Here is an 18,621-nt window from a genome sequence, read left to right on the forward strand (position 1 = left end):
CTAAACAGGCCAGTCGTCCGGACGTCCATGGAGGTGAAGCAGCATTCAGCGGCAACTGTTACGATACCCTACACCAATGGTGAGTTGCAACTTTTCTTTTCTGTCGCTGCAGTGCCACCAAGGGTTGCCATTTGTATTTTTTTGCATGTCTGAGTGCTCTTCTGTGAATTTAGCCTTGCATGCAACGGAATTAAATACACAGCATACAGAATGCACCCTAAAGTTGTACAAGGTAACTTGTCCTTACAACACAAGTGCTTCAAAGTCAGCTTCCTCTCAGAGAACATAATTTAGTTAGGGCCTCTCTTGCTCCCTGAAAGATTTTTTTTTAAGAACATATTTTCCAACATTTTCTGCTCACCACACTCTAAACATAACTGAAGTTAGCTCAGCAGGTTTGAAAATGCCTCAACTTACAGAGATACATCTGGTTGTAGCTGTCTTGTTCCCCTCAAAGAGTGCCCTTTCTCCCCCTTGGCTGGATGCCTCTGTTTTAGATGCTACAGGTAGCAATGGGCTTGAAACTAAAGTTGTAGTGTGCAGTCACTTGTTGTACATCTGTTCCCGCAAAACCAAACCAGTTCCAAACCAATGATGATACAATTCCTATCTTGGGAACAAACTTCTCACTGTTGTTAGTGGTAGCGATAGCAGTATCAGTAATTTTTAAATCGTCCTCAACAAAAAACTGGAACTAATTGATAAAATCAATATATTGGCCAGTTCTAGGAGAAAATGGTTTGATTGTTTTCTTGTATTCCCAGCAAAATCCGTCCCACCTGCTCCCGCTCCAGCGCCAGCACCTACCTCTACAGCCATGGTTTCACAGGCCCCCATCATTAAACTGATCACCTCCACCCCTAATGCCGTCTCCACCTTGGCCACTGGCATCACCACTCAGAGTTCTCCAGGCACATTGGTGCTGAAGACAGCCCCTGGGAGCAGTGTGATGACCACTGGCCAGCCACTCCTCATACAGCTACCGCTATCCATGGCTAACGGCCAGACAGGAACACTGGTCAACATTCCGGTGTCCTCTCTGTCTGCAGCCAGCTCGCTCAATAAGCCCAAAACCACTGCTTCCACTGCCACTTTCATCATCAAGTCCGCTCCTGCCACGACCACTGCTACAGCCTCGATTCCAGGTGCTGTCACTGTGCCAGCGCTCCAGGCTCCTACTGGACAGATGCCCTCTGGTCAGATCTCGCTTGCCCGAGCCGTATACCAAGGTGGTGCTGGGGGCATAAGTACGCCAAGTGCTGGAGTGTCCGTGACCACAGCCAGGACCGTGGCTCAGCCTGTGTCTGTAGCTGGAGCCATGTCTACGGTCTCCTCATCTGCAACTTCTGGTCCAGCAGCGACGGGTTCAGCAGCTCCAGGCCCCCCACAAGGGACATCTTTGACATCCAAAACAGGTGTGGTGGTTTTGATCTTTGTAAAGTTGTCTCTACTATCAGTCTGACTACTGTATGTACTGTAGTCATGTCAACAAATTAGGACACTCCATGGCTGTAAATGATGTTTGTGGCGCACCCTATAGGTTATGCTCAAAATGGTTTGGAAGACTTGCTAGCATACATGTAATATGGATACCCTCAACGTTTTATGATTATTAGACAAATGGTCAATGACTTACGGACAATTCTTTGCTAAGTCCCACTAGTGCCCCTGCATATATTTTTGCTTGATGGCAGCCATGTTTTTCAACCAATCTTGCTCACACATGTCAGTCCTGTAAAGCAGTGATTCCCAACCACATAGTCAGGTGTGCCTTGGGAAGCTGCAATGATGTCAGCCTCCTTCTGTGCTCCTCTGGCTTCCTCTGGTGGACACAGGCAGCATTGAAGTGCCTCGGCAGGAATAACCAATAAAATGCTTTGCTGGGACTAAATGCATTAAGGGAAAAAGTTAATAGTTTTTTGTTGTTGTTTTTTTTTTACTCATATTGGTACTTGTATATTTCTTAGGTACCTTTTGAGTGTTAAGTTTCTGTGTGATGATTTTAGTGTTCTTTGTAAGATAATGCCGTAAGTTAGACTGTTATATTGAGTAATGACCTCCTGCGATTTCCAATGGGTTGACCAGCTTGTGACTTTTTACATAGCTCATGATTGGCTCCTGTCAAATAAAGGTCTACCTGGTCCTCATGGACTCGTGCGTGCCACAATATGCCATTTTATGATGTGGATGTGTGTGGCTTATAGTCTGGTGCGACTTATATGCGTACATATCTGTTTTTCTCTCCAATGTAGTGGGCACAGCACCGTGGGTGACAGGCAGAACAATCGAATATTCTTCCTCTAGATTAAAGACATACAATACAGTTTTAAAAATAATAAATACAAGAATGAAACGAAACTGTAATATAAAGAGAACAACTTACTTTTATCCCTGTGGTTTACTGGGAGGAGCTCCAGAAGCTGCAAGGCTGTAAAGGATCACATGCAGGCTCTTATACCCTCTTAGAATATTGTCCCAGGCTAGTCTGGAAGGATAAACTCCTTCTCCAGAGCACAAGCAACCTTTCCATCTCACTAATAACACCACTATGTTGCTTAGTTATGACTGTCTCTTTCATAGGAGCAGATCCTTTTACATGGTCATGGATACAAATCATACAATATTTATCCTTAATGACAGATGTCACATTTGAACAGCAAAGATCGAAAGTGTGGCCCATATTGGTAGGTGTTTCTCCTCTCTCTGATGATGTCCAGTTTAATTTCCATTGTGACGGCTTTTCTTTTTCTCAGCGCACTTCCGCCAGAAGAGCCTGCCTAACGTTTAAACATAATGAAGTGGAAAGAATTAATAAGCGATGTCCTCCACTCCATGTACTGTAGCTATGAATGAGGCACACACAGAAGTCCTTACAGCGTGCCGTGCGTATTCATCCGCTGTGCGTACTACAACTACTTCTTGAGGGAAGTCCAGTGTTTACGGACCAAAATTAAGTACAGAATTAATTTATGGGCGTGGATATGTAAGCACGAAACGGCAAAGCAGGGCACTCGGTAACCCGAGAACAGCTTGTTGCCATTCATACAACATTTTTTTTTTTATATAAAATATGTGACTTGGCTCAGTAAAGGTTGTGGAACACTGCCCTAAAGGTATGTACCAAAAATGTTATGATATGAATTGAATGATATGAAAAAAATGAATTCTAAAAATGAAGTTAAATGGAGCACATTGAGCTGTGTGAGAAATCCTACTAGGGTAGGATAGACTATACTAGGGTCAAACTTTAGCTTATACAAACATCCCATGAGGTGTCCTAATATTTTCACATGGATGTAATGGTATTATACAATGTATGTATCAAATATTTTGTTTCCTTTCTTTAAAGACAACCAAGCCACAGGATTCACCCCATCTAAAGTAGCTGCTCCTGTAGCACGTCCCAAAGGCTCAGTCATTGACCTCACTGAGGATGACGATGATGTGATGGGTAAGGTTATTATGATACGCGTGTCTGTTCCCATTCACTGCAGTTTTTTTTTGCTGTACAAACTAAAAAAAAAAAAAAAAAAAAGCGAAAACTAACTGAAGAATTACGTCCTGCTTTCCAGTAACTGGAGTGAAGGCGGCCACAGTCCCAGCTCCCTCGCCGACCCAGCGTTCGCATACAGTCAGCATTCCAAGCAGTAAGTCCGTGTGATGACGTGAGATATCCATCTAAAAATATCCTTGAATGATGCCTTTGTTTATGTTTTGCATGATATTTTCCAATACTTATTAGGCCATGTCCATGTGACAGTTCCGCCAAAGGTGTTAGAGTTTTGGTTGCATTTGTTTGTTTGTATTTTACCAGCGTAGCGCAATGCTACTTAACCAATTTCATTTATTAAACTTCATGGATGGATGTGGCATAAGACATGGTGTCTCATTTGTGCTCTCTCTTTAGGCTCAGGGGCCAGGTCTTCCCCACAAAGCATCCAGAACACCTCCAGCAGTACTCCATCAGCGCACAACCGCCCCCAGCTGGTGAGAATTTGGAACTGCATTCTTTCATGATTTTGTAACATTACATTTTCAATATCCAAATTCAATAAGTCTCAATTTGTGTATCGATTCTGTATAATGAGAAGCACGTATCTCCAAATGTCAGGCTTCTTTACTTTTTGTCTGAGAGTACACTGCCTATGCTTTTATTACTGTCCATTTCATAGGAACAGATCTCTTTCACATGTTCAAGAATACAATCTTTTTCCTTCATGATGATCGCCGCCTTTCAGCAGCTAGGACCGGACATGCAGCCAATGTTGATTTCACCACTGAGCGTCTACCGATTTATCTAATTTTATCTATCTAATTTTACTTTCACGTTTACGCTGTGCCACTAGACAAGTTTGCCTCAGTGCCTTGGGATATAATATTAATGGAGATTAAACTGAAATAGGTAACTGAAAAGACATTGTACTTCCTCTCAGTGTGGCGACACATGTCACTCTGCTAGTCCGCCAATGTATTCATCGCATTTTCAGAGCGCACGTAAAGAGGACCACCTGTAGTTTAAAATATGAGTCTTACTTTCCCCGGACTTGCAGGTCAGTTTTTTGGCCAGCAATTGACACAACAAAATGGTAATATATGATGTAATTCATTAAGTTTGGGTCCTGGTAAGGGCCTTAAGCTGAACAAGTTTGTATAATTTTTTGGTTTCATAAAAGAAGGAATGTTATAATTGTATTTTCCAACTTGGGGAAATTATCTGAAACGTTTTCTTTATTGTAGGAGTCTTCAATGAAATCCCGTACTTCAACAACCACTACGCCAAGCCGTGGCTCCAGCACGACACTACCACCGCTCCCGGCCGCACCTACACCCGTGAGCCTGCCACCTGAGGCTCAGCGGACCTCGCCTCCCCAGCAGCCTCAGCTCAAGCTGGTGCCAAGTCAAACCGGTATAGTGCTATCCTGGTGTGTGTCCGAAACCGATCTAACGTGCGCGGCTGTCGAAAGCTACCACCTGTACGCTTACCACCAAGACTCTAACACCAACTCCAGCAGCAACGCAGCTCAGCAGCACTGGAAGAAGATCGGGGAGGTGAAGGCCTTGCCGCTGCCAATGGCCTGCACCCTGACTCAATTCCAGTCCGGCTCCACATATCATTTTGCAGTTCGAGCCAAAGACATCTACGGGCGCTTTGGCTCCTTCTGTGAACCCCAATGCACAAATGTTATCAATTCCAGCTCAAACTGAACAGCTACAAAAATAAGAATTCGCATTTGACTGTTCTTCAGTTTTTATTAAACTTTTGTCTTAGGTGCTCTACTATTGTGCTTTGTAGACATAATGCATCTGTAAATACTTCCCTGCGGGCTTGACTTCTGAATTATGTCTAGGAAAGTTACAAAGGTTGCAGTTGAATGGTTTGTGTATGTCATGTGTTTTTCAGGGTTGATACGGTTTGTATATAATTGAACTACTTTTCCCTCCTTGCTCTCCATGTCAAATAATTTATGTTATTGGCTCATGTTAGTCTCATCCAGATTTCATTTGCTTTACTGGAGACATGATGCCGTGAGGATTGTCATGTAAACAGAATTACACAAAAACGTATGTGTGATAGGAAGTAAATGATAACTTTTGTAAATTTTGTCTGGTAACCAGACTTGTGACAAACACAATAAAAGGTTTTATTAAAGCCTGGTCTTAACTTCATTTGTGGAGGATTTACACTATTTTCCCGACTATAAGTTGCACTTTTTTTCATGGTTTGGCTAGTCCTGTGAATTATACTCCGGAGCGACGGATATATATATATTTTTATTCACACTGACAGCTGGGAGAGGGTGCACTAGGCTTGTGTACCAGTATGTGCTACTACTATCACTCCTGCACCACTGAAAATTTAAAATGTAAACCTCAACTTATAAAGACAACTGAGAAAGACGCAACACAAATGCCCTCAAAAAGAAAATCATTCTACAGATTACAAACTGCAAGTAAAGTAATTATGCTGTTGAGACAAATTATCTGAATAAATTATGTTAACATGTCACCTATTCATGCTACGTTAACAGACTCCTATTTAGCCTGTTGTTCTCAGTTTTATTATTACTATCCCTTGGCTTTGAAGATGAAATGTCTGTTCTTGATCTCTGATTTTATCAAATAAGTTTCCCCCCAAAAATGCGACTTATAGTCCAGTGCGACTTACACTATATGTTTTTTTTTGTTATTCATTGTGCATTTTTGGCTGGTGCGACCTGTACTATAGAGCGACTGATAGTCGGGAAAATATGGTAAATTAATTTATTTGCTTGCATTTAGGAGTGGAGGTAGGTGGCTGACCAGAAAATGGTATCTTATTTTTAAATGTTCAAATCCCAATGTCCCCCTTTAAGTGTTCAACCACAACTCTTGCTATTTCTTTTAGCTTGTTGGCTTCCTTCATCGCGCACGGATAATGGCAATTAAAGAAAAACGGTGCTCTTAGACCTGGAACTCCTCAATGTCGTTACAGCAGCCACTTTTATTGCAAATGTTAATCTGAAGTCGTTCACGGAGGTGGCCTGTATGCCCTCTAAAGCAGCGGTTCTCAACTGGTTTGCCTGCGGAACCCACCAGCACCCCTTCTGGACAAGCGGCGATACTAATTGCAGGCATTTTTCAAGTCAAATTTCTCAAAAGAGAGTGCATTTTGAATTTTATGTAGTTAAGAATAGCATTGTGGACAAACACCAAAAAAGTTTGTTTGTCTCTTTTTCTATTGTCTGGCACCAGAAACGAGGATGAAGGAACGGGTGGAAAGGAAAAAAAGACAATATAAGTACATGATGGCCACGCAGAGCCTGACAGGTTTTTTAGTACATGGTATATCTACTGTATGGTAACTGTGATTCAACTCTTTCAAGTGCAATTCAAAAAAATGTAACGATACAAATTTAAATTTTTTTCTGATTAACGCAGGAGGTCACCACAAAACAAGTTTGATAATATCTTAGTAACAGCCTTTGTGCCAAGGGAAAAATCTGCTGCTGGCTCAAAAATAGATGAGTGACAAGACAAGTTCTATGAGAATAGTGAGAGATACGGTTTAATAAAACTTGCATGCAAAGTGACAAATCAGCCGACCAACAAGAGACAGGTCGGTGACGGAAAGGCGGGCAAGAAGCCGATTGGCTGCTGACACGGAAAAGGTGGGGCCACAAAAAGGAGAGGCGAGACAGGAAGTAATCAGTAGCCCGCCGAAAGCTTTGAAAACTTCGTATCAGAAGGGCTAAGAGTACACAGTTTAGTAAAAATGAACGTAATTGTTATCAAATTAGAGGTTTGGAAAACCACCCGGCTTCTTTATCAATTTTGGATCGAAGGGACGACCAGCCACGGCAGGAATAAGAGACCTTTTGAAAGTGGTGAGGAGGTAACAGGTTTACAGTTTAAGCTAAAAAGCAGCTGAAATGTACAAAACAATGTATGTGAATGTCTTTACTCTTGTAGAGCTATTAAAAGTCTTCTTTATGGTTCGTTTGCTACATACTGTCATTGGGAGTCAAACAGGTGGCCAAGAACACGTTTCAGGTGAGCTGTAATGACAGATTTTCACAAATAGGTGGTACTGACTGGGCATATCGTACATGTATTTACCTTTTGGATAGTCACTATACAGTCCAGTGCTTTACAAATTTATGATAATAAAAAGTTTATGCCACAGTTTAATTTGCCACACACAAATTAATAGCATTGGTAGTTACTGAAATCATTTAGTATATACCTGTATTCTATAATCGATCCATCCGTTTTCTATGCCGCTTATCCTCACAAGGGTTGCGGGGGTATGCTGGAGCCTATCCCAGCTGACTTCGGGCGAAAGGCAGGGTACACCCTGGTCTAGTCGCAAGTCAATCGCCGGGCATAATACACCCGTATGTACATGTACAAGCTTTTTAACCACTCTTTAATGTAAAAGTATTAGTATTGTTATTCATGAATGTATTGTTTACAAAAAATACTAAGATGTAAAATTCTACTTTTTATTTTTTTACTTGCATTCCTGAACACAAAAAATATATAGATTTTTTTTAAGTATTGTTGATAATTTTTTATTTCTGGCTTCTCGGAGAACCTCGATTAGCTGGCTCAAATTTGTTTTTAAAACTTAAAATTCCTACCCTTTTTAGTTTTAAACACGTTTTTTAAAAAAAAATCTAAAATATTTGTTTCATTGTTTTCACAACAGGTGGTCTAATACATTTGTATGTATGTTGTATCAAACTATATGAATATAGTAGTAGTAGTAGTAGTAGTAGTAGTACTTTATTAACTATAACTATATAAGATTGGCACAACATTGGATAAATGCACATACTGATGTTATTTTAGCTCTTGTGCAGTTCATTATGTTGTGTTGCAATCTTGGAAATAGAAATCTGTTTCAGAGTCAAAAGCTGGCCAGTTTAAAGGAAAACTGCACTTTTTTGGGGGGAGTTTTGTTCTTCACAATCCTTATGTGAGACATGAACATGTCTTTTTTTTTTAATGTTTAAAAACAGATAAAAAGAGCCAGCTCATTACTGCGCGTCTGGGACACGGGGCATACTTATTCCATCTATAAAGTCGTCTGAAAAAGTCTCCAAAAAGCACCAACAACCTTGCATTTACATACAGTATAATGTGATGTGCATATTAACCAAGCTACAGCGACATTGTTATGATGATTATTATTAATATTGTTAGGCCGCTCGAACTACATTACAGGCATATTGACACTTAGCCAGAACACACCGGCTAGCTACTGGCAGGCTAGCGAGTAGCTTCACCTCAGGCTCGCCCGTAGCGCATTAGCGTCGCCTCAGACACTATCAAAAGGTCAGGCTACATATTTGAGATGCTGCCACTGCTGCTGTGTTTTTATTTTTGAGTTTGGAAAAGTTAACGCTTAAAAAGTTAACATGTAGGCGCCGAGCAAGGAAGTTCCGGTAATGCGTACAATGGCCGAAATACGCAAAATATTGTAAGTATTACATGTTATCATGAATGTACCTGTTACTACACCTTGTTGGAAGTTTTTGGAGTTGTTTTAATAGCGGTCTTTGTAGGAGGCATAAGTTTATCCATAGCGTACAGTACAGGGCTGTCTCTTTTTAGCTGTTTTTATATCTTTAAAATGCAGAGAAAAGAGAAAGATGTGTTCATGTCTCACATAAGGATTGTGGAGGATGGGCAAAATTTGCCTTAAAACCTTCATTAACTGTACAGGCAATGTAACATTTTAACATTCTTCACTGTCACACAAGTATAAAAAAAAAAGTTCGTCATTGTTAAAAAATAAAACAAATGGATGATTTTGGCTGTGTCTTCCCGTGATAGCATCACGCTAAAAAAGCCAAAGAAAAATCAAAAGAGGCATGTGTACCTGGTGAGATTTCAGCTTCCAAATCTTAATTATAAAAACACCCCCATCTGTTTGTCCTCCTGCCTGAGCCGGGAAGTGCTAACTAACCTAAAAACAAAAAAACCTTCCAAACCTTTTGTCAAAAATTCACACTTGGTAGGGGTAACGAGGTGTGCCTTCTGCTAAGTGACATTCTAGTTCCTGTATGTGGTCATGAAAGTAAAGGTAGTTGATAAAACATCTAATTGCGGCATAATACTTTTGCACAGACTTGTTTTAGGTATGGGAGCTTTGTAATCCTTGAAAAGTGAAATAGCTACAACGTACCAACAGAGGGAGCCATTGCTCCCAGTATACAAAGACCATTTCCTTGACAATTGTTGCACCCTCTCCACTTCTGTAGCATCTCATTCAGCATCCTATGGAGGGACTCCACCTCCACAATTCTCTCTCTCTTATTCGCTCTCCCTTTGGAGGAGAGCAAGCGAGCACAGTTTGAGTTGTGTGCTGTGCCTCACACCAAACCAGTGGTGCTACTGGCCTCCACACTTTGCAGCCTGTCTGTGCAGGCAAAGGTTTAGCGCTCATTCAAAGGAAGCATCTTTCTTTGAGGAGGAAAGCAGAAAGAGAGAGAGGGAGAGAGCGACAGGGGGTGGGGGGGATAAAACTGAAACCCACCCCTCTTTGCCTCACTAAACACAGCAAAAACGGAAGGCTTTGGAGTATTCAATTTTTTCTTTCGCTTTATATTTTTCCTCTTCCTCATCGCGGTGCTGGGAGGTGCTTCATCTTTTCACATAGTCTCTCTGTCCGTTATTTGCCTCCTCATCTATTTCACCATCTACCTTGTGTACAATTTTCTCTATTTATGACTGAGAAAAGTGGACTTTTCTTGTCATTGCCATCGTTTCTTCTTGTCCTCTTGTGACACTCCTCTCTCACACCATCACACCCTTCCATCGCCATTTGACCGTTTCCACACCTCTGTCTCCAAACTCTCATCTTTTACCAACTTGGATCAATTTTCTGACTAAAAAAAAAAAAAAGCTCCATGAATGACTTTTTTCCCCCTTTTTCTTCTCTTTTGGTCCCACCCACACCCGTTTACTTTGCACCACATTCTTGCGGGATTCTTAAATGTTACTCTAGGTAGGTTAACTATCGTTTAGTGTCTGTCTATCTATCTGTCTGTCTGTGTGAATTTGTGTGTACTTGACATAAAACACACATCAGTATCACATACATGTACTGAATCAGGGTTTCTCAAACTTCAGGGCCAGCTTTTACTGGGAAGGCCGGGAAAATATTAGTATTTCACATCAAGCAGGCACACGGGACTTTTGGATTGATGTTTGGTGTAAATGTATGGCTTTTTTGTTCTTTATCATTACTTTATCTACTGTTAATGTCCACGCTGTGGCAATACATGACATATTTTCTATTCAGTTCAAGCTTGGGGATCCCTGACTAAATTATACAATAACAATTTCATCTGTACTTCAGTTTTTAGTCAGTACACATATAATATACACTCAAAGTATTTTCTTGTTAAAAGAAGAACATTTGTAACCTTTTTAAACTGTTGACTGGAAATGATACTCTGATCCTAATACGTATTTATTTCATTCATTTATATTTGAACATTGTATTATTTGATTTAGTTTTTAAAATTTTTATTGTAATTATTATTATTTTTAATGCACCTTCTCCAAAACAGAAATTTTCAAACATTATAAGATTTCATTGGCTTGAATGACTGTATAGAAAATGTAAACTCTAATCATTTTGTTTTTATTTGAATGACATCTTCACCGAAAAGAGATTGAGACAGACTGATAGACGGATAGACAGATTATATAACAGACGTGGCTAAGTGAGCTCATCCCTCTGTCACATTTCCCTCATTTTTGTTTATGTTGTGCTTTACCGTCACATCCCTTTTTAACCTTAAGGTGAAACACTGCCATCTTTCTTATGAAAGGAAAAAATGGACGGCTCCTTTTTTGCTCTGTCTCTGTATTTACCTGCGCTCCCTGTAAAACATCTGCATTGTGCTCTGTAAATTATGTTTTGCAGAAGAGAGTTAATTAGGTGAGTAGTGCATATAGCGCCCTTTTCAAGTGAGCATGAAGAGTATACTGTAGATGTGTTCACTGGATGCACACACTGGTTTGCATGATAGCCATGGAAATGTATTGTGCATGAACTTTCTTCAGCAGCAGTAGCTTCTGTCTTTCTACTTAAACCCTCTTTCACCCTGCTGTGACTAATTGGTCGTTTCCCAGGCCCAGCTTTTGATCTTTACACATCTCTATCTATACGTGTGCTACTGTGTCGATGTGAATTTCATGTTGTAGCACATTGCTGGATGAGGACTTCAGGAAAAAGCAAAGGCTTGCCTATTGACTATTTCGAGTATGTGACAGAAAGCAGCTCAAACTCTAACTTGCTCCATCTGCTTACATAAATTCACTTAGTCATTTAAGTGTGGTGCATTGTGCAGGTGCATGTAATCACCATAATGCAATTATGTATGGTTGTGTTTGCTCTTTATGGTGCATTTTCCTGGAAAATATGCAATACATCGATGCTATACACTGACAGGCCACATTAAGTATGCCTGCATTATTTCATATATCCACTATAAGAGCTTGATCTAAAAAAAAAAAAAAAAAAAGTCTACCTTCACACATGCAGGTTTTTATATTATACAATTTTTCAACAATTTTAAACAAGTCTACAGGATCCCACAATAGTGTATTGGAAATGTGTTGTCCAAAATCTGGAATTTAGACAGTGTAAAAGTGCTTTTTGTACGCCCTGCTCGGAGCACACCGTTTTGTGTGGCTGTAGCTTTAATGCTAATGAGCTATGTTGGTCTGCGTCTGTCAGAGTGTGACTATAAGAAGTGCTGTTGTGGACTTAATCCCCTTTTTAAATATACGTTGCAACTGCACTTGTCCAATGTAACACATGCCATTTATCACATACGACAACGTAATGCAATACAAGAGCACAAACGTTAGCATAGCTAGCATAGCTCCAGTATATGAGCTACAGAGCTACATTATAGTCGCATTTTAACAGCAACTTCATGCTCGGTTAGCCTATTTGTTGAAGAAAAAGAAAATGATGAAACTTACAGCTCCCAAGTCTGTAGCTGACTGACGGATTGTAGGCAGAGCTCCAAGCTTTATTTCAAGATGTGTAGTGAAGCCTGATTTCATCTGTTAAGTGGTGGACGTATACACAGGGTGGGACTATCTAGCTACGGGCAGGTCAGAGGTGGTATCACATCCATAAGGAAGAACATTTTTCCTTCATGACGTCATGAAAACACGGAACTTCAATAGCAACCTCTTCTTCAAAAGTAGGGGTGTCACAAGATCTCGCAAGATTAAAACGTGACAAGATTTCTCTGTCAGAAAAAAAATGTCTCGTGGCCACTGGGCCTGGGACAATGATAAATAAATAAGTTAGTCACACAATAAATGAAAATGAACTCGATAATTTTGACGGCCAGGTGCATGCGGGTCTGTTTTCCTCTTCTCTCACCTATATCAAATTAGTAGATATACCATATATTGTCCTATATTTTCGATATTTTTTCATTGTACTTTTCTTAAAAATTATGTTAAAATGTCTCTCTCTCGCAGACCCAATCTCGTGTATTGTCTCATCTTGTGAACCGAGTGTCTCGTGACACCCTTATTTAAAAGTGGAGCGAACAAGTGAGGGAGATGATTTTTCTCACGTTTTGGTGCTCATAAACAGGCTCAAGGGACACATATTACTGTCATACCATCATTAAAAAGTCAGTTTTCCGTAATAGGGGACATACTGTCCGAAACAAAATAATCAAAACATCAGCCGGGAGGGTTATGGTGCTAAACGGTACTTTTTTTTTTTTTGGCACACCTTAAAATGCCACAGTAATAATTGTAAAAATTACATTATTTTCAAGCATTGAAAAGTGTGTGATGCAGTTTTTGAACCGTATTAAAATGTCTAAAGCATGTTTATGTCACGGGGGTACGCTGGAGCTTATCCCAGCTGACTTCGGGCGAGAGGCGGGCTACACCCTGGACTGGTCGCCAGCCAATCACAGGGCACATATAGACAAACGCCACTAGATACATTTCACAAATTAACACTGTGCAAAATAAGACAAAATCTGCAAAATGCAAAACAAGTTGTACAAAAAGTACCATATTTTTAACATTTTGGTCATAGCAATGGTTTAATTTATTTTGAACATGCGTACAAGCTACATTGGAATACATCACATAGTACAATTCACAGTTCTACATGTCCAAAAAGGAGTAGGAAAAAGCAACACATTTAATCCTACCCGCATTCCGGTTCACATCAATTATAATACATTTGTTCACTTCCTGTATTCCCTGCGATTGGCTGGCGACCAGTCCAGGGTGTACCCCGCCTGTCGCCCGAAGTCAGCTGGGATAGGCTCCAGCATGCCCCCGCGACCCTAATGAGGATGAAGCGGTATAGAAAATGGATGGATGGATGGACTTCCTGTATTCCAAATATACTCCTTGCCAATTTTTAATACATAGGAAGATGAAGAGGCGGTATAACAATGTGGTACAATAGGAGTCAAGTTTTATAATCACTGTAAAGAAATTATATAATATAATAAATAATAATAACTGATGAAAGGGTTAATAGTCGACAGAAACATAGTTGGATGATGAGTGAGTACAGACAAAGTACTCACAAAGAAATGGAAGAGTTCGTAGTAAGTGTAGTAGTAGTAGTAGTAGTGTCTCAACAAGTCATTAAAATATCATGACCAATTAAGAACGACACCTTACCTTCCCCTTGCATAACCAGCGCTTTCACTGTGAATTGAAGCTGTTTTTCTCAGACCCGTATTTTGTTAGATGCCGTTTGTCAATCACGCAGTGTTTTTATTGTGAAGGCCAGATGTGCCGTTTTGTCTTTGGGTTCTGGATGGCTGTCTGGGCTGATGGTTATACGAAGTTACCGCTGTGATAAAAGTGCCACCCGAGCTTCATGGCTGAAATAATTCCACATGGCAGACATGCTAACTGTGGTAGCAAGTTTGTTGTGATGTGTGGTGCAAAGCCGATACCGATATGAACCGATTTCATTTTTACGGCAATATTGTCCGATAATATTATTGGTCATCCCTACTAGCAGTAATTAGCTTTTGCAGCCAGTCCATGAAGCACCTGTGCGCTAGAGTACGGCAGCCTTTGAGGGTCAAAAAGTTGTAGAAATTAGGAAGTAATGACTGTGTGATATCTGTATCTCTCCAGGTGACTGGTGTGTATGAGTGACAGGAAGAAAAGCCTTTTTGGTTCCACTTGTTGGTTTGCGTGTATAAATTTGCTGGAATGCTTTCGTATCTATAATTTGAGATAAAGACCGCAATCTGTGCTCGTTTGGTTTCCTTTTTAGATATTTCCTATTGACACACTGAATGCTCTTAAAAGCTTCAAGCGGATTTAAACGCAGCGCGTCTGTGCCCAAACAGTTTGAATGATTAAGGGCTGACCGGTGCCAAGTTGCCACGCTGTGAGCGCGCGACTCTTCAAATAACAGGGCACGACCCCATCTTGGGTTTGAGTCTAATGAAGGATTTATTTATATAAAGAAGAGCGATTAAGAGTGTCCCCAATTACTGTACATAAAACAACAAAGCAACAGTATGCAGGGTTTAGAAGTTATTTCATCCAATAAGAGTTAGGAGAGACGACACTACCCTGATTGAATCAGCGGTAAAAGGTGTTTTATAAATATTACAAGAACAAAACAAAACAAACATGTAGTATGAGTATAGATTGGAACCTCTGAGGTCAAAGAGTTGATTTATTCACTGACCAATTTGTTTGGATTTAGAATCGGTTGTCTCATAGGAATACTGGAAATAGAAAGCATCTGTTGCAGTGTGTCGAGCTGTTTTGCTCTGCAGTCATACAAAGTGAGTTAAATCCGACAAATAAAGTATGCACCATTCTACGAAGGAGTATTAGCCTCACACGGTCAAAGACATTTCAGAGAGTTTTACTCATGTGCACACACTGCTGGTGCAGCTGCAAACAGTTTTAGAATTCTTACCAAGTATCAGTTTTAAGCAGTGTGTAAGGTTTATTTTGGAATGTTAATGCTTTTATATCCCTTCTAAGAGGAAATTCTGATCTTGCCATGAAATAACCATAAAGTTGGTAATATGGCAAAAAAATGAAACAAACATCAAAAAAAGTCTGCAAAGGTTTTGACTGTTTTCACTTTTGCTTTTTCCCTGTCGGGGGTCGCTGCAGCAAGTCAATCACACAAATAGTTTTGGCTCCGTTTTCAACTTCTGGTGTGTATTCTTGCACGCAAAATTATTCAGTTCTCATTGCAAAATGTATTTGCAAAGTTGATAAACTTTCAATACTTAAAAAAAGAGTAACAGAGCAAAAACTCTTTGAATAGCTCAAACCGTCTAATATTACAAACACTCATTGTTTCTTTCTATTGAAAGAAAAATACATGTAATTTACAACATTTACAATTTTCGAGCGCAACTGTATTTAGGTCAAACTGACGTACGACTTTGGGGATGTTCGACTTCAGAAGCCCAGACTGCATAAAGATGGAGCATGGAAACGTTGACTAGTTTTGTTTGAAGTGTGTGGTTTAACCTGTTGTTCTACAAACAGCCTTCATTTGCTGATGCTTTTATCTCTCCTTCAGATTGAAGAAGAGAAGAGCCAACATCGAGTCGGGAAACCGCTAAACATGGCTGGCTAGCAACTGAATTCAACAGGCGAAGAGAGAGGAAGAGAGGAGAGAAGAAGAGAATATAAATACATACGGTACACTGGTTCTCATCTTCTCATCTCCACGGCAACTGCACAGACTTCTGGGAGGAGACCTGGCTGAGTTGTAGATAGTCAGTGTTGGAGCAGAGCTTATGGAAAAAATGCCAATGAGCCAACATTCCTCCATGATGTTCCATCATTCAACATCTTTTATTTTCTTGTGGTTCACCTTTTAGGCCTGGTGGTCAACAAGTTCAAATTTCAGCCTTATATCACTCATTTTGTATTGTATCTACACAACCACAGCCCTTTGCATCCTCACACTGATACACCCCCGCCCCTGCACTGCCCTGCTCCAACCAGCGGTTCTCAGCCAGAGACCACTCTGTTGCAACACCTTGCAACGCTCCCCCGCCCTCAAACTTCCGTGAGTGACTTCCTGTGCCCACTGACCCTTCATCCGAGGCTATGAGAGGAGGAGTCGAATCCCAGCTCACTCCATCATGCCAGTTGTGAAGAGCAGAGAGGAGATCCGGGCTGGCAATGTTCAAGGTAGGCCAGCGATTTGAGTAGTTGGATGTCTTGTCACCACTCCCAAATCTGTTAATTGATGTAAAGGAAAAATTGTTATATAGTAAGCATGAGCAAGAACATGGCAAAGCTTCATATTTGAAAATGATCAAACATTTTTGTTTGTTCATGCATTCGAACCCATAAGGCTGGCACATCTATGTAATATGACTTGGTTTACATTTACTGAAAACCTAAAACAATTTACATGTACTTAAGTCCAAAATGCAGATACATTTTTCTATTTAATGGTCTATAGGCAACAGTGACTCAGGTGGAGAAGTCACAGTGTGCATCCCACACTGGTGCATAAATGTGAATGATTGTTTGGAGGTGGTCAGCGAGGCCACTGGTGCAAATTAGCAGCCACATTTCTGTGAGTATTACAGCTGTGCCTACAGATGTAGATTTCCACCATCTCTGTGTGTGACTGTGGAGTGAATGAATCATAGGGTTCAGTGTAAAGTGCTTTAGGTGTCCTTAAAGGTGCTATTTAAAACCAATTTATTATTAGAATATTATTTTTTTTTTTTTCTTCATCAGGCTACACCCCTGCTATATATATATATATATATATATATATATATATATATATATGTGTGTATATGTATGTGTATATGTATGTGTATATGTATATATATGTGTGTATGTATATATATATATATATGTGTGTATGTATGTATGTATGTGTATATATATATATATATATATATACAGTATATATATATATGTATATGTATATATGTGTGTGTGTATATGTATGTATATATATATATATATATGTATATGTATATATATGTGTGTATATATAAGTATATATATATGTATGTATGTATATGTATGTATGTATGTATATATATAAGTATATATATATATGTATGTATATATATGTATATACAGCATGTATATATGTATATGTGTGTATATATATATATATATATATATATATATATATGTATTGTATGTATATATGTATGTATATATATATATGTACTGTATGTATATATGTATGTATATATATATATGTATGTATATATGTTGGTTTACCTTGGGTGTTTTTTGTTTTTTTTATTGCAAGTGCGTTGCCTGGGCAAACGTGTGTACGTATGTATTTGTAATTGCATGTTGCAGGCACACATTGGCAGGGCGTATCCATTATATCTGTTTACACTACAGTTGCATTGGCAGATATCTGACCTGTGCCACTCGGGAGTAAATAACATTTGAATTGTGTCACTTGTAGTGAAAATCTCGCCTAAATGCCCTAAGAGCTGTTAAACTTACATACTTTCTCCTTGGCCGTTTTTTATTGGACAGTGTGTATGCGTTGTCCTCTAACAGACGCCATGCCTCAATTGTTGATAGAGTGGTGGTGTCCAAAGTGCCATTTGCGGCTCGCGGCTACTTTTTGATTGGCCTGTGGTATGCCTAGCATAGCATGCATATGTTGACCGACAGTGCTTAAACAAATTTATTAGACTTCCACACATTATGTTTTACAAAAAAACCCTAGTAAAGCACTTTGTTTCTTGATTGAGATGTCAAATTATTGTTATTTTTGTATTCCTGAAAAAGAAATAAATGAAAATATTTTGTTTTTTGGTTATTATTTGTGAAAAAGGACTATTTTGTTGTTTCTGTATTTCATTTACCAAATAAATAACTATAACATTTTTAATTTTAGATATGTTTTTTTTTTAATTCTTTGTGTTCTTGTTTTCATGACTGGAGGTGTAATAGATTTGCTGCGCACTGTACATTAGTTTCTTAAATTTTACTGTGTGGCCCTTGGCGGAAAATGTTTGAGCACCCCTTGCTTAAAGAAATACATGCCACTCACCAAATAGAGGCCTCCTTTTAAAAAACAACTTATACTATAGCCATATTTAAAAATGAAAAAGAAAAAACATTATT

The 18,621-nt window shown here is 39.5% G+C and overlaps 2 protein-coding genes across 12 annotated transcripts in view; both read left to right on the forward strand.

The window, feature by feature from the left end:
* atf7ip (activating transcription factor 7 interacting protein) overlaps positions 1-5,650 on the forward strand; it is a 37,793-nt gene extending 32,143 nt beyond the window's left edge. For both annotated transcript variants that reach the window (XM_054778091.1, XM_054778092.1), the window contains exons 8-13: positions 9-79; positions 765-1,415; positions 3,350-3,451; positions 3,573-3,647; positions 3,908-3,987; positions 4,738-5,650. In XM_054778091.1, coding sequence (XP_054634066.1) covers positions 9-79; positions 765-1,415; positions 3,350-3,451; positions 3,573-3,647; positions 3,908-3,987; positions 4,738-5,205 — 1,447 coding nt within the window. In that variant the 3' untranslated portion in view covers positions 5,206-5,650. The remainder of the gene's footprint in view (positions 1-8; positions 80-764; positions 1,416-3,349; positions 3,452-3,572; positions 3,648-3,907; positions 3,988-4,737) is intronic.
* Positions 5,651-7,027: 1,377 nt separating this feature from the next.
* Positions 7,028-18,621, forward strand: part of grin2bb (glutamate receptor, ionotropic, N-methyl D-aspartate 2B, genome duplicate b) — a 139,335-nt gene continuing 127,741 nt past the window's right edge. For 2 of the 10 annotated variants that reach the window (XM_054778236.1, XM_054778237.1), the window contains exons 1-2: positions 9,835-10,492; positions 16,070-16,689. In XM_054778236.1, coding sequence (XP_054634211.1) covers positions 16,681-16,689 — 9 coding nt within the window. In that variant the 5' untranslated portion in view covers positions 9,835-10,492; positions 16,070-16,680. The other 8 variants (XM_054778232.1, XM_054778231.1, XM_054778233.1 and 5 more) reach the window with 8 other exon arrangements.

The sequence above is a fragment of the Dunckerocampus dactyliophorus genome, chromosome 6 (genome assembly GCF_027744805.1).
Source record: "Dunckerocampus dactyliophorus isolate RoL2022-P2 chromosome 6, RoL_Ddac_1.1, whole genome shotgun sequence".
Taxonomy (NCBI): domain Eukaryota; kingdom Metazoa; phylum Chordata; class Actinopteri; order Syngnathiformes; family Syngnathidae; genus Dunckerocampus; species Dunckerocampus dactyliophorus.